A 15,171-nucleotide genomic window follows, 5' to 3' on the forward strand; every position below is an offset into this window, starting at 1 on the left:
CAACCATACATTCACCTTGCAGGGCCCAGAAGACATTCTTTTGCCACAGTATTAAGAAATACATCTGTGACAGGAGCATATTCGTGTAAAGGACAGTTGCCTCCTGTTACACAGCAGCATTAGGTTGTGGTTGTAATGAAGTTAAAAATGGTTAGACATGGAGAAGGATTCTAGGAAGATGCCAGAGTAGAAAGCACCAGGAATCTGTCTCCCCACCTAGACAACAATTGCACTGGCACCATCTATCTGATGGAACTGAGAACTCTGGAGTCTACTAAGACTTGAAACTTCCAGGGGAAGACTCGGAAGGTAAATTGTGATTAATTTTGGTCAATCTTAGCTCTTAGAGTAGTAGCAGTTACCCACCCCCAGCCACATGGCAGGCAGCTGTGCACATGTTCCTGGAGCAGCCAGCACACAGCTTGCAGGAGGCAGGGTGAGCAAAAAGAACCCAGTTCTCCAAATATCACGGATCTGTGCTCTGATTGTCAATTGCTGCTGCTGATCACAAAGGTGCACACACACAGGCAGCCAGCGCTGTTTCACCTTCCCTCGTTGTTGCAAGCCCAGCCCCCAGCCCCAAAGTGACTTCCAGAAAATTCAAAGAGCTGGTGCCCTTTTCCCTGGAGACATCACAACACAGCCTGTGCAGAGAAATACACCAGAAGAAAACAACTTTCTCAAAAAATTATAAGGCCTGGGCTCACATTATGACCAGGAACTGGAGAAACATGTGGACGTGGATTCTGAAAGTGCTGGGCCAGAGAGACCTGAGTAAGACTGCATAAGGAACAATTTATTGAGGCAGTGGCACTCTCTAGTGATTCAAGATTTAAAGTCTCAGCAGAGAGTCCTGGAGGCAGTCCTAATATGCTTCTGGCATGACTCCTTAAAACTTGGTGCGGCCGGTCCTGTTCCTCAGGAAGCATACTCTGAGACTGAGATGAATGTGCAGGAAACGTACTAGTTTAGTGATGCTCTCAGAATCACACCCCATGAAAGGAATTAGAACTGGACCAAGGGAGTAGTTGGGTTACAATGAAGTCTCAACCAAGGCACCACGAGGAACTCTGAAGAGGGAATGGCCTTTCCGAGTTGCTGAGGTGTGGACTGAGACCGAGCTTCTATGCCCACACGTTGCCCAGGCGTTGGATGTAGGCTGCCCCTAGCAAGGGGTCCTGTGGGGCCCACAATGCTCGTGTAAAGGCTCACCAAGTTGCCCAGAGAAAGTAGGGGTGCTACTTCTACACAGTGGGAGGAGGGAAGAAGCATGTCTGGACACCACAGGATTCACCGGGCAGCTCTTGGTTCTTTCAAGCCCAGGGATGGGTTAGCAAACTCTTTACCAATGGCCCAACAAGCATAAAACATCTTGTTGGGATGAAGGTATGGGTCACCTGACGTTAGGGAAGCAACCTAGACCCACTGATGTGGTGGTGCAAAGCCAGATGTGGAATACATGACGGAAGAGGGCAGGTGACACTAATCATATATTAATTGTAGCCTCAGCTCCACCAAATGTTTCTCGCTTTCTGTACCACCTCCTACCCCATGTCTCCACTATTATTGTACGGGACACATGCAGGAACCTGCTTAGTGGATTTGATAGGTGCCCACACAGACAGGAAAAGGAATTAACACCCACGGAAGAACCCTTGCCTCATGGGAGATGGGAGCCCGTAAACAAATCCTTTTCTCTCCCATCCCTCATGAAGACGATTCTGAGGTGCATTCCATTCTGCTCTTCAGAGGGTCAGTGGCAGGCTTATGCCCCAGTTGCCCACAGAGGTGATTAGCTCAATAACGCATCCTTGACTGGGCCTTCCCTCCTTCCCTGCTTCATTCTTCCTAGTGCCCTCCTCTGCTTTCTTGGGATCACTTCTTCAAATAAAGTAACTGCATGCAAGCCCTTCTCTTGGTGTCTGCTTTTTGAGAGAACCATTTCATGAGATTTAGTTTCTTATATTTATTTTACCAATGAGGATGTGTTTTGCCCAAGATCACATGGTGGAATGCAAGGTCACCTGGCAAACGTCTTGATTGCCCTGGGTGTCTTCTTAATAAGGCAGTCTCCTGAAACCTGGTCCCTTCAAGATCCACTTCAGAGGTGAGTGATTCTACTTTCGGAGGAGGACTTCCAAAAGGCTGGTCAACATCAAGGCCTCTGTAAAGAGACGGTCCTCAGGGTCAGTGACAGGCTCACACTGGGTCCTTGGTAGAAAAGACAAATCAGTAGGCACTGAGCTTTCAGCCTAGAGATTTGTTGATCTTCTTAGCAATCTGTTCCAAAATAATCTGTCAATATCTTCTCTAAACACTGGTTAGGCTGGACAGTTCAGTTTTTTTGTTTCACTTTCTTCAAGAATAATCTGGCCTCAATCACACCATGCCTTAACATTTTTCTACTGAATATCCCTAAATACAGTTTTTGGAATTCCTAATTATTTCACTGTGTGCCTTTCCTTCCCCTCTTCCAAGATGCTAACATTTAAGATACCTTTAACTAAAACACTTCAGTATTTTCTCCTTAATCATAAATAGAAGAGGATTTGGAATGTGAATTCTTGGAGGATGGGGAACCTGTCCATCTTGTTTATAGCAGATACTTAAATGTTTGTTGAATGAATTTACGTCTTGGCAGGTTCACCTGTTGAGATTGGTCAATACTGGTAACTCAGCAGATCTGTCTGATGGTTGTCTATCCGTCAGGATGGGCTAGATTATGCTGTAATAACAAACGTTTACTGAATTAAGACAGATTTAGCAGTTGTTTTTCACTCCCTACATGTCCTACGTAGGTCAGCAGGGGAGCTCTGTTCATCAGTTACTCAAGGATCTAGGATGAGAGGTCTGATCTCAACATATGTTTCTATGATCATCAAGCCAAGAAAAGGGAATATGACAAATTGCACACTGGCTCTTAAAGCCCCACTCAGAAGTGACACGTCCCTCTGCCCAGATTTCTTCAGCCAAAGCAAGCCTTATGACTATCTTCCAAATCTATTCTAAACAAAGTTATTATTTAAGTAGTAACATAGTTTTCACCAGGAAAAAAAAAATGGAGTATGAATTTGTAATTTCTGCCTGACCTTGGCTCCCAACTTCACTTTAGAATACATGTGCTGACCTTAAATCAGACCCTTATACTGCACACACAAAGAGTAAAAAACCAAGACAAAGGTATGCAGTTGCAAAATGGCCATTTATTGCCTACAGGGGAAGGAACGGGAGGGAGAGGAGGGGAAGTACACAGGTGCAAGGAAACAAGCACATATTTAGCCCTATACATCATGTGTGAGCAGTACCCAGTCTCCAAAATGGAAAAAAGTATTTTGTCATCTGACATAGTAGTTAAGGTTCTTAAGCACCTCCCTCCTGAGCTGCCACAAGATTTAAAAGGCAGGACTGCTTTGTTTAGTCAATGTTCACATTAATGAAAAAATACTACCACCCAACTGTGTCCTTTTGCACGCACATTTTGTACAGTGTCTATTGTGAAAAACATCTTAGCTGAGCAGTTTGGTCAAGATTCAGACCTTATCAACTGTTTAACTGTAATAAATAGAAAAGTAAAGCAGCTGGTGATTTTGTCAGAGAATGTGTTCCATAAGAGTAGAGCCACTTTCTCCAGGGATGACAGAGTGTTAAATGATTAGAACACCACAGAACCAGTCTATTAAACATTAAATACTAGTAAGCTACAATTACATGGCACTTCATTAAATCTTCTAATTAAAAGAAAAGAAAGAAAATCTCAGATTTTAAACTGATTAGAACACAATAACAAATTGATTTAGTGCTTGGCTTTTTCTTAGGAAGGACAAAAGCAAAGGAAATAGACAACCTAAAACAGTAGAATCTGTTTTGGAACAGTATCAATAGAAACTACCAAGTATTTAGGGAAAAAAATTACCAAAATTTCTTGCTCAGTTTTAAACTCATGTGCTTTACTTTCCAACCATTAAATTAGTTACAAAAACACTTTAGAGGCCACAGAATGACTCAAATGTATGCAAAACAATGAATTATTAATTTTATGCCAAGAAATGAAAATAAATGAACCCTTCCCTATTCAATGGTAAACGGAGTGGAAGAGTAAGTCATCTCACGGACGATTAGTTGGCACTTGTTTTATGGTTGAAAGAAATCACAACAGCAAAAATATAATTAATCCATGGTGAATTTGACCAACACCCTGGCCCTTTCAGAGAGAAAAGGTACATACATACTCTCAAAAAAACCCCAAACAAAAAACCACCTCCCTTCATACCACCCCACTCCACTCAGGGACAACAAAACCCAAAGCTGAAACATTCATCCCTCCCCCAAAATATACCAAGTACTCCAATGAACCCTATTCCTCAGCTTCTCCTAGATGAAAGAATTGCTTGCATTTGGACAACTGTACGAATGCCCATAGTGCACTTCTCAGTGCTGCTGGTGTTTAAGAAATTTGCCACTCACAACACTGAACAATTCCAGATCCAGTGTGCAGTAACACAGCCATCCAAACCCACCCCCCCCACCCCAAACTTGGCAGAGCACCGCTCAAGAATTTCAAAGGTAAGGAAATATATTTTAAGCAAGTTAAGCACAGAGAAAGGACAGTACAGTTTATGAATAAATACACACCCAGACTACTGCATCACTTACTGCATCAAGATTTAAACAAGTAGCGGGAAACTAAGCCTGTTCAGTAAGAAGCAAAGCCATTGTTTGACACATCAATGCTGAGCCAATTGTGTGAGTTAACTAATTAAACAAATGTGGTACATATAACCATCGATAACTTGAAAGAAAATAGTCATATATCAGTAAATGGAAATTAACACAAAACTGAAATGAGCAAGAAAGGACCACTTCTGAGAGAGCTACCATGATTCTTATGCTTTAGAGTTAACAGCAACAGACAAATAGGGAAACTGTCTAAATTTGGAGACTGTTGTTAACAAAAACAGCAACTAGTTAGGTGCGAAACTATGCCTTCTGAAAGCTTCTGAAAGCTGAATATATCCAATGCTACTGTGCCAAAAGAGTCATATCACTTGGCATTTGCAAACTCTTCATAATGTGATTTATTTCTGATGACACAATTTCTCATTTCAGCACAGTGCTACTAAATTTTATACCATTGCCATAGAAAATCAACATTTAATATGCAGAAATGTCCTTATTTCATATGCTTTGAAAGTGAAAATTATTTTACTTAAAAACATTCCATTACTTCCATGTCATAATGTTTGTTGAATAAAACCTCAACATGCTTGTTTTCCTTTGGTTCCAAGAATAACCGAGGTCTAAACAAACAAACTTATGCCGAAAGAAATTACTAACTAGGCTAATAAAGCTTGCTTCTCCTGGTATCTCCCTATCTCTTACAGAACTTGTGACTTAGAGAAACTTACACAAAGAAGGTATTTGATTAAAAATAAGAAACATGCATGTTCTCCCTTACCACCTTCCTGAAAAAAACTACCTTTTTCCTTCTGAGGATCTTGTTCAGAACACCCTGCAGTATACAGGTATAAGAACTTTCTTTTCCCTTTTAAGCTTTAAGGTGACACATAATAAAGATGCATCATGTTGTAAAATATAAGATACTCTTGGCATCCTGTCCTTAAACAGATTACAACTTTGGTAAATAAGCCAGGTAAGAAGTACTAATTTACTTGCGTTTGAATTTAGTGACCATGATGCTGCTAAAAAATTACCACTCAAAGCAACTGTAAGTATAAAAGTTCTCGTCTACAAATTTAGAACTATAATTAAAGCTCCTGGCTTAGAAAAATATTCTAATTTCCCTAGTTAATTTTTGCACCTATAATTCACAGAGTTCTACAAACATGATACAATTCAGAAGGAAAGGGTTAAACAAATCTTCTACCCATTAGAAAGGTGATTTTTTTTTAAAGGGGGAGGACGCGTGGAAGAGAAAGACTATCTTACGAATGTGAGAATTCACATTTCTGTCAAAATGTAAGTATATATGAGCGCTATTTTGAAAATGTGCAATAAAGTCTTTGCTTGCTATGAACCCATTATTCTTAGGGCCTGCCAAATGATGATGTTTTCTGTGACTGAAGCTACTGATCAGTGCATTTTACAAAGCTATTAAAATTCCTCAGAAACTCAGAATATAAGACTTTAGAAAGAAAGAAGTAAGTATTGGGACACTGAATTTTTACTGCTAGAAAATCTAGCCTTGTACTGGCAATGACGAACCCTATGCCTCTGGTTCCATCGAAGAACATATTTAACCTATTTTTTTTTTCTTGTGCTTTCTCTATTCCTTGCTATTTGATTTGAAAGTATAGATGGCAATAGTGATTTTTAGAAACTCTTGAAAATGCAAATAAAAAGTTAATTTTTCACCCATTTAACGGTATATACTTAGGAGATACAATTTTAAAATGGAACACCATATGATTGCACATGCTCCAGTTTTAATGTGTCACATCTTCAATTCTAATACAACCCACCAGAGAATCAAGTGATATGAGCCTTCGGTATCTTTCAACTTTTTCCCTTGCTTCTCTGTGATTTATTACGTAACTTTAAAACACCAAAGAATTGGGACAAATATGAAATGAAGCTTTATATTTCTGCAAACTACAACACTAAAATACAGTGGCTTCTTTAATACATTCACACAGGATGCTTATTAGTAAAATTAAATATTTGCCTATGAATATCAGAAAAGTAATTTGAAAAGAAAGAGCTTGGAACAAGGCAAATGGGAGGGAGGAAAAGCTGGTCTCAGAACCCATTGTGCCATACCTGACTGTTAACATGTGATATTCAAACGAACGTTCACACGCCTTACATCAAAGAAATGAAACAAAAATATTCAGCTACGTTGTACAAAAATTTTTTTTACATAAAACATCATAAATCTTGAACAGATTTACTATATTTGAATTCTAAAAAGTTGCCTATAGAATGGTGCTGGGATTCTGTTCTCTGCTTGCTTTTAGGCAGTGCTGTTGCTTAAAAGTTGACACCAGGCACAATATTTTAAAACAAAGTCAACAAGCAAGGAGCAGTAAGTGGATCTGAGCCTTTCCCAGATGTCAGTCCTGAGGATGCTGCAAGATTCCCCATCAAAATGTGTAAAGCTATGAGGCGGATACTGATGCCTGAGAGAGTGGGTGACTTGACATGCACTTGTATGACTGTTGTAATGGCAAACAGTGCAGTTTTCCCTTCCTCAAACAACACTGTTTCAATAAATTTAAAGAACACTCCAGTTCTTAGAAAAATACCAGAAATCATATTTAACAGTTTAAAAAAGAACATTGTTAATATCTAAAAATGCCCAATTTTTCTTTTATCTTCAGATAAAATATGCAGCAGCCCCATGGCATAAAGCTTATTAACTTATTCTGAGAACCAGAAAGTATATGAGCATAAATATTTTACTTTCATTGAATATATATCATATGTCATTCACCTCTTCCTTTTGGCTTCTCATGCCAAAGTTCCAAATGGCATGTGTTTTCAACAAGACAATACTGAGGAGAGCAGCGTTTCTGATCATCTGAATTGGCAGCTCAAAACAGATACCACTCCTTTTACAAAGGGAACAAAGGGTGAAGGGTGTGTGAAATTTGGGCAGTGGGCTAAAGGGAAACTGTGCACATGAAATTTGGGTTACCATGCCCCAAGTGTGTTTGCCACCCAAAACATAACACAATTACCTACTTCAACAGAGCTACTACCAACATTTACCAAAACCACATTAAAAATACACAGGATAATGAATGGTTTGAAAGAGTGCATTTGGAAGCAGAGAGAACCCAATTACACACCTTCCTGCAACAGAGTGCCTCGATCATACACAAAATAAACTTAAGCTGTTTACAATGTTTCCCAAATTTTTTTATTTTTCCCTCTACATTTAACTATTAAAAAAGTTTTTTTTATTAATAAATGGGCTCCTCTGTGGTTCATATACAATCATAAGTGAACTTTAAATTCCATTTTATACAAACATCTCAAAAAATATTGGGAGTGAAGTATGGTAAGAAATATTGCTCACATTGCTAATTAACATGCGTATATGAAAGGAGGAAAATGTTTTGTTAGTGCATATACCTCCAGAGCAGAAAACCCACCCAAAACAAAAGATTTAAAATAAAACATACAGTAGCTGATTACAAAAAAAGGTAATGTCCACAAAATTAAGTTTTTCATGCTATTCTACTTTCCAGTACTATGTAATCAATTTGCATGGCTAGATGTTGAATGCTTGAGGTATATAAGAAGGGATACCTGCACACTGAGGAAAATCTATCATCTTAAGGGTTGTTTCTTTGTTTATTTTGTTTGTTTATTCTGGTATCTTGACATTTTTAAAAGAATATTTTATTTACATCAAACTTCACTCAACTACGACATTCCAATTATAATAGATGACAAACAACGCCTCTATCACTAGGCACTTTTAAAAGGGAGTTTAGGCTTTATAGAACCCTTCTGATGCAATCCATGTATGATATTACATCATCCCACCCTTGTCCCACTAAAATTACCCTTCAGGGGAAATATTATCTTATGTAGCCTGATTAATTTACTATGGAAGAAATTAGGATAAAATGACCAAAGGAAATGCATCATTTAAGACCAATAAAACAGCCTAAGATGTCGGGTTTGAAAGAGGAGACAAATTGTATATATTTAAAACTAATTAAATAATTTAAATTTGACCTGTACTTTATATATTAGTGAGACACAAATATAGGCTATTTTCTTTTAAAATTTCATTCACATAATGGAAAATTTCTTGTTTATTAAAAATATCACATTTTGAGACTAGAAACAGTAAAGTGCATGAAAAGTTTAAAATATAAATTTCAGAAAACTCTTATAGCAGCAAAAAGCAGAATAAAGAAAAACTTAAAAACACAGACACAACCTTTTCCTGTTACTGTGCCATAATTAACATCAAGTAGCCAACCAATTTTCCCCCAGAAAACGGTATTTCAATCACTGCCTCTTGAGTCACAGATTTTCAACTGGCCCCTCCTGGGCAAAAAAAGGATTCCAACATATCTAAAGAGCATCAACAGTTGGGAATAAACCAGTAGCTTCTTAATTCAACCCTGACAGACAACGGAAACAAAGATTAAAAGCATATAATGGCCATTTGGCAACTAGAGTCAGAAAAAAATGATTCAAGGCTTTCAACTACTCCCTGTTCTCTCTCTCCCAAATCCTTTCCACGGTCACCTCAAAAAGCCAAAACCAAGAGCCACTTGACCTACTTTGGGAAATACATGAAATATTTGTATAGCTTTCCTCTTCTAACACTTTGATCAGGGCCTTTTCATTCAGTAGTTATTTTTTTAACATTTGACCATAACAGCAAAAATGATACAGATCATATAATATCTGTCTTTCCAGCAGGCAGAAAAGGGTGGATGGAAGTAATAAAAAAAAGTACTGGACACTAATTTGTGGGCATCCTAAATAGACCAAATTCTATTTTCAATATGTGTGGCAGTAGGAATTACCTGTTGTTTTCCTATAAATAAACTGGAGAGACAGGCTTATTAGAATTAATACTTCTAGTAAAGTTTTAACTAATAGGGGAACAAAATACAGAATGATTCCTCAAAAAACAAAACAAATAAAAAAACCAACCAGCGCTTGCCCAACAAATTGCTGTGTGCTGTTAAATGCTTGATTTTGAAAGCGTATTGTGCAATCATCTTTAATTTCTCAGTTTTTCTCATTATGGCTAGTTTATGTACAGATCTAACAAATTTAAGTGCTTCATTAACGTGCAAAGGACTGGGGAGCCAAAAATCAGTTTGTTATCATGGAAAACAGAAATTCAAGAAAGCTTCCTGCAAGGCATGCTATCATTCAGTTTAAAATTTTATCTTTATAGTTTTTAAAAACTGCCTTTCACAGAAATGAAAAATGATTGGCTCTCTTGAAACGCTTCAAAAGAAAAGAAAGTATTTGTTTTGGAAAACTACTGTTGGGTCATAAATTGGTGAGTTATCAATTATGAATGCTGACTCCTAATATAATATGAAGAAGGTCCAACTTAAAAACATGTTAAATTAAAAATTTGGAAAGAGAGTAATACTTTGGTTCCAGCCCTAGTGCCAAATGATACCAATATGCACAAAATTGTACAAAATCTTATAGCAAACACATAATGAAAGGAACCTGAAGAAGCAGCTTAAGGATGGCCATACTTCACTCCTACATAATTTGATTTACAACTGTACAGGTCCATAGTAACAGATCCCCGTCTTTGCGGGGCAGTACTCCACTACCTCCGATTAGGCAAGTGAACACCATTGACAAGAGGCAGGAGTGGAGGGTGAAGTTCAAGTTGTGTTAACAGTGAGAAGTGGTCTGAAGGGATGTGAGGGTGTGGACACCCAGTGATGTTGTTCTCAACCAGCCATTGAGGATCTAAAGGCCCCAGGACACCAAGCACGTTCATATGAGTCTTGGAATAGAAAATGTAGTCAATCACGCCCTGAAAAGAGATTGGGGGTTGGGAAAAAAACAAAAATATATGCTTAGATAAAAGAAAAACCCAAGATATATAAAAGAACAATTCGTAATTTGTAAAAGACAAGTACCTGAGTAACCTGTATTTCTGATACCTGTTGTCTTCACAATGGGTCAAACAGAGCTCAAATATTGAATGGGTATTACATGAAATAAAGGTGGCTGAATAGGGAAACACAGTACCCTAGTGGAATCACAAAGCCTTGCACATGCGCTTAAGTGGTAAGCAAACTGAGAAGCTAAGCACACCAAATCATGTCTAGGCATCTTTAGAATTGGCGTGTTTATACTGATAAATACTAATTATACTGATAGTTGTACTAGTTAACTAGTACATAATGGAAACATAATGGAAACTGCACTGACTCTGCTTGTTACAATCAGCAGAAAATCAGAATATTTATTACACACATACATGGTCAATGAAAAGTTATGACAAAAATAATTTTTAATGATAATTGGCATTATTTTCAGTTATATTTATACATCAACCAAACACATCTGAATGAAGCCACTGTAAAGCATGTTTTCAGATTTGCTAATCCTAGTTCAGCTTTCCCCGATTTTATACATATATACAAAATACTGCACACAGTTAAGCATTCTAATCTGTTCTTCAGTTTAGACTATTCACTTTCACAAATCCTGGTGTACTATAAATTCTGGATTCCTTGCTGCTTAACAATATCTCAGCAGAAAACATTCAGCAAAGACCTATCTATGTATTCAGTTCACTTATCTATGCAGGTGAACTGAATACACAGTCTCTCGGAGAGAGAGCTAGATGACTTGGTTAACCTGAGCAGTAAGTTTCAAAGCTAGCCTGCTTTTTTTGCCCCAGGCTGTATATGCTACAGCGTGAAGTCAAATTTCTTCCTTCCCACATCAAGAGAGTCTGAGCACAAGTATGGAGAAAGAGTTCCACACTTGGAAGTACCTATTCATAAATACTATAGAAAGTGAGTTCTAGCTAATATTTTTAAATGGTATCACAGTGAAATGGGCTACTTAAAAAAAAAAGAACTCAATAAAAAAATTATACTGTGAAATTTTGGAAACGATTACCTTAGTTTGCTAATTTTGACATGACCAAGACTGAAACAACAAAATAGTTCTTTTGAGGGAGAGGGCCTTACTCAACATCAGATACCTTAGTCTTACTTAACTACAAATTAAGGAACCTACTTCAATCCGGGGGAGTACTTTCTGCTATAATGCTCCAAGTCCAAATAGTCAAGAAATAATATTAGTACAATGTATTTTTATCCCTTCATTTTGGGCAATGCCTAGTTTTACAGTGACATTTTAGGAAAAGGGTTAACAAGAGTCACAGTGGTTTTACTTTCTTTTATGAGATCACCCTTTGCTTCAGCAAACATTTAAAATATTTGTGTTTTAAACAAAACACAAATGAAACATTTTCAATTAGTTATGTTGAATAAAACCTCCTATATCTCATTGCTTTATTATAAAGCACCATTATGCACATTAGCTACTCCAGTTAGAGAATCTTTTGCAAACACAGGCCCCAAGAAAGATGTTAAACATTCCAGAAAGTAAGATCTATTTAACTGGAGATGTCACTTGTAACTATTTTCTTGGTTTGAAACATCGGGAGTAAAAGCTCTTATCAAAATCCTTAGCAAGTTTATGTCTGAACTCCTCAAATATGTATACATATATAGGTACATTTGTACACTGCATCATAGTCACAAAGAAGGTTACAGACTAACAATTCTTAACCTTTTCTGACTCAAACTGTTTCTTTTTTAAAAGACCATTAAAATGTGGGAAAATAGTCTCTATATTAGTAAAGACTATAGGTAAGTCTATAGAAGTATATATGAGAAAAAAGTAAAAACAGTGAAAATAGTTTGTGAGGTAGCATTATGCTAAGCTTTATTCTGTAAAAGAATGTGAGAAAATTATATACTATAAATTCCCTTATGTAACAGAAAGATTTGCTACCTGACATAATAGGAAAACCGTCCTTCCTCTTTTCATTAAATGGTTCAGACACACCCTTAGGTTGGCACAGGGCAGGAGTGTGGAGTGGGGGGCGGGGGAGGTGGTGGTGGTGGTGAAAGCAGTAGCAAGTGTGAATTAGGCTGTTTATTCAACTTATCTGGTGTTATTGACTGAATGTTTGTGTTCCCCCAAAATTCACATGTTGAAATCCTAACCTCTAACCCCCCTTAACGTGATGGTATAAGGAGGTGGGGCTTTTGACAGGTGATTAGGTCTTAACGATGGAACGCTCATGAATGGGATTAGAGCTCTATAAAAAGGGACCCCAGAGAGCTCTCTCTCTGCCATGTGAGAATGCAAAGAGAAAAACAGCTGTCTGCAACCCAGAAGAGGACTCTCATTACAATCTAATCATGCTGGCACCTGATCTTATGCTTCTAGCCTCCAGAACTGTGAGAAATAAATTTCTGTTGTTTTACAAGCCACACAGTTCATGGTATTCTGTTATGGAAACCTAAACTCCTAAGGTACCCGGTCTACAAGTAACTCTCCTAACTGCTCACCCTTCAAGTCATTCCAAATCAGTTCTAGATTAAATGACTTTGAGTTTTAAACACCACTTTTCTACATTTCTAATTTTATATAGAACCAAGAAAGTAAACAAATGCTAAGCCAAGTAAACAAAATTTAACAGTACTCCATCAATGCAATGGCATAATACCATACTTGGATCTGTACTTAATGCTAATTACATGACATTTTTATATTTGATGTTACCTATCCTTTTTTACCAACTACCTTCAATATTGGTACAGCGCTAATTACATAAAATGCTTGGTAAGAAACTGAAAAGTTTATTGTCTGATACTTGGACCAAAAGCTTACCTTAATTCTCTCTAGTCAGGTAGGCCCTTAGTTCATTCTCTGATCATTCTTCTTTTTCCATCCTGTTCCACCCTTCCATCCATCCACCCAGCCAGCCAGCATATTTATCTTACCATTCATGCCTCTCTTGCATGAATTTATAGTTCTGCCCTTTCTCATCCTATCCTACATATGCAAACATCAAACACTCTCAGAACCATGCACTTTTGGTTATTTAACTGTACTTCTTTAGACAATATAAATGGCTCAATAGGGTTTTTTATTCAATTATTCAATACATGTAAGTTCTTTTGAAGAAACATCAACAAAAGATTTTAAAACAACTCAGATGATTGAGGAAGATAAATTAATATTCTAAATTTTACTTCCCTAATTTTTACTTTGTGGGCAAGGAAAAAGTAACCTTTATAAAAGCCTAGTTAAGGTAGAAATGATTTGGTCTTTTTATCTACACACAAACCAAAACAACAATAAGAGCTGTAGGATCACTGAACACTTACTTTAGGGAACTTTATTTTAGGTTTTTTGCCAGAGCTGTATTATATACCACTGTACAGGATTTAACCTGTAGTAAACTGTGTATCATTAAATGCAGAGGTTTTCCCTTTAAGCTTACACAGGAGCAGTGGTGTGATAGTCAGCTAGTACTTCCTTTCTTAGCACTTCATCCCAACACTGTGTTCAATGCTATAATGTTAGGAGCTTGAAATCTACTACAATGGGAGTACATGCACCACAAAAATCAGCAAATGCTACAAATTTAGGCTTCATCTTTTCTCAGAAAGCTAGTTATTAAATATTTACCAGAACATTACTGCATATGAGTGATCTGAACAAAATCAATTCTCTCTGAATAGTATTATCTATTCTAAACAAGTTTTTTCCACTTCTTGATTACAAAAACTGACCAATAACATCAGCACACAAATTTCTTTTCTTCTTCCTACTATCTGTGTCTTGGAAAGGGGCTAACAAGCACTGAAAATGGGAAAAGGTTACCGGAGCTGTGTAAGAGCCCAATTCATAAATTTCCTTTGGTATTTTATTAAATTCCCCATCTAGGCAGGCTTCTTACTCCTAACTACTTTCTAACATCTGCATTTTTTCAGGATAGTATAAGACTTTAGGATAGATGCCTGAAATGCCAGAAAGTCAAACAAAGGTATAATACGAGAGCTATAGGCAGACAGAGTGATCAGAAAATTGGCAAAGGGAAAGGGACTAACTACAGAAAACCACTACCAATCAATATTTCAAAAGAACAACTGGTCTTGTACAACTGGCCCTCTAATTTATTTTTCTTATTTTGCAAAAAAAATATATATATACATTTTTTCTCCTTTTACTAAGCTGGAGTGAGCTACTGCCTGGGAAGTGATTAGCATGACAACATGGATATAAAATACACCCTAAGAGCAACCTTCTCTAACCCCATCTCACAAAGAAACCTGGAAAATTTTAAGATAAGTAAGATACCAATGGAAAGTACTAAGAAAATTTTGAGGGAATACTCTACAAATTCATTCAGATGAGTTTTGCTATATCAGGTTGGTTATTATTTGGATCCTTACTGAATGTTAGGGATGGTATGCACAAGTTAAGATTAAGTATATTAATAAATATAAAATGCTTTTGAACAGAGTGCCTGGTACAAACATACTAAGTATTTTGGAAATTTTTGCTATTATCATGGTTATTTGAAATTCGAACAAATGAGAGTTCAAAGAGAATTCTCAAGTCAACAATAACAACCACAAAACCTAACAAACCTCCTTACATTTATGT

General features: G+C 37.1%; 1 protein-coding gene across 4 annotated transcripts in view; it reads right to left on the reverse strand.

Moving 5' to 3' along the window:
* Positions 1-2,022: 2,022 nt before the first annotated feature.
* The window catches only part of CNOT6L (CCR4-NOT transcription complex subunit 6 like), a 103,972-nt gene continuing 90,823 nt past the window's right edge, over positions 2,023-15,171 (reverse strand). For 3 of the 4 annotated variants that reach the window (XM_057726629.1, XM_057726627.1, XM_057726628.1), the window contains exon 12: positions 3,184-10,498. In XM_057726629.1, the coding sequence (XP_057582612.1) occupies positions 10,286-10,498 (213 nt within the window). In that variant the 3' untranslated portion in view covers positions 3,184-10,285. Of the gene's footprint in view, positions 2,165-3,183; positions 10,499-15,171 lie in introns of those variants that run through there. The other variant, XM_057726630.1, reaches the window with a different exon arrangement.

This window comes from Hippopotamus amphibius, chromosome 3 (assembly GCF_030028045.1).
Source record: "Hippopotamus amphibius kiboko isolate mHipAmp2 chromosome 3, mHipAmp2.hap2, whole genome shotgun sequence".
Classification (NCBI taxonomy): domain Eukaryota; kingdom Metazoa; phylum Chordata; class Mammalia; order Artiodactyla; family Hippopotamidae; genus Hippopotamus; species Hippopotamus amphibius.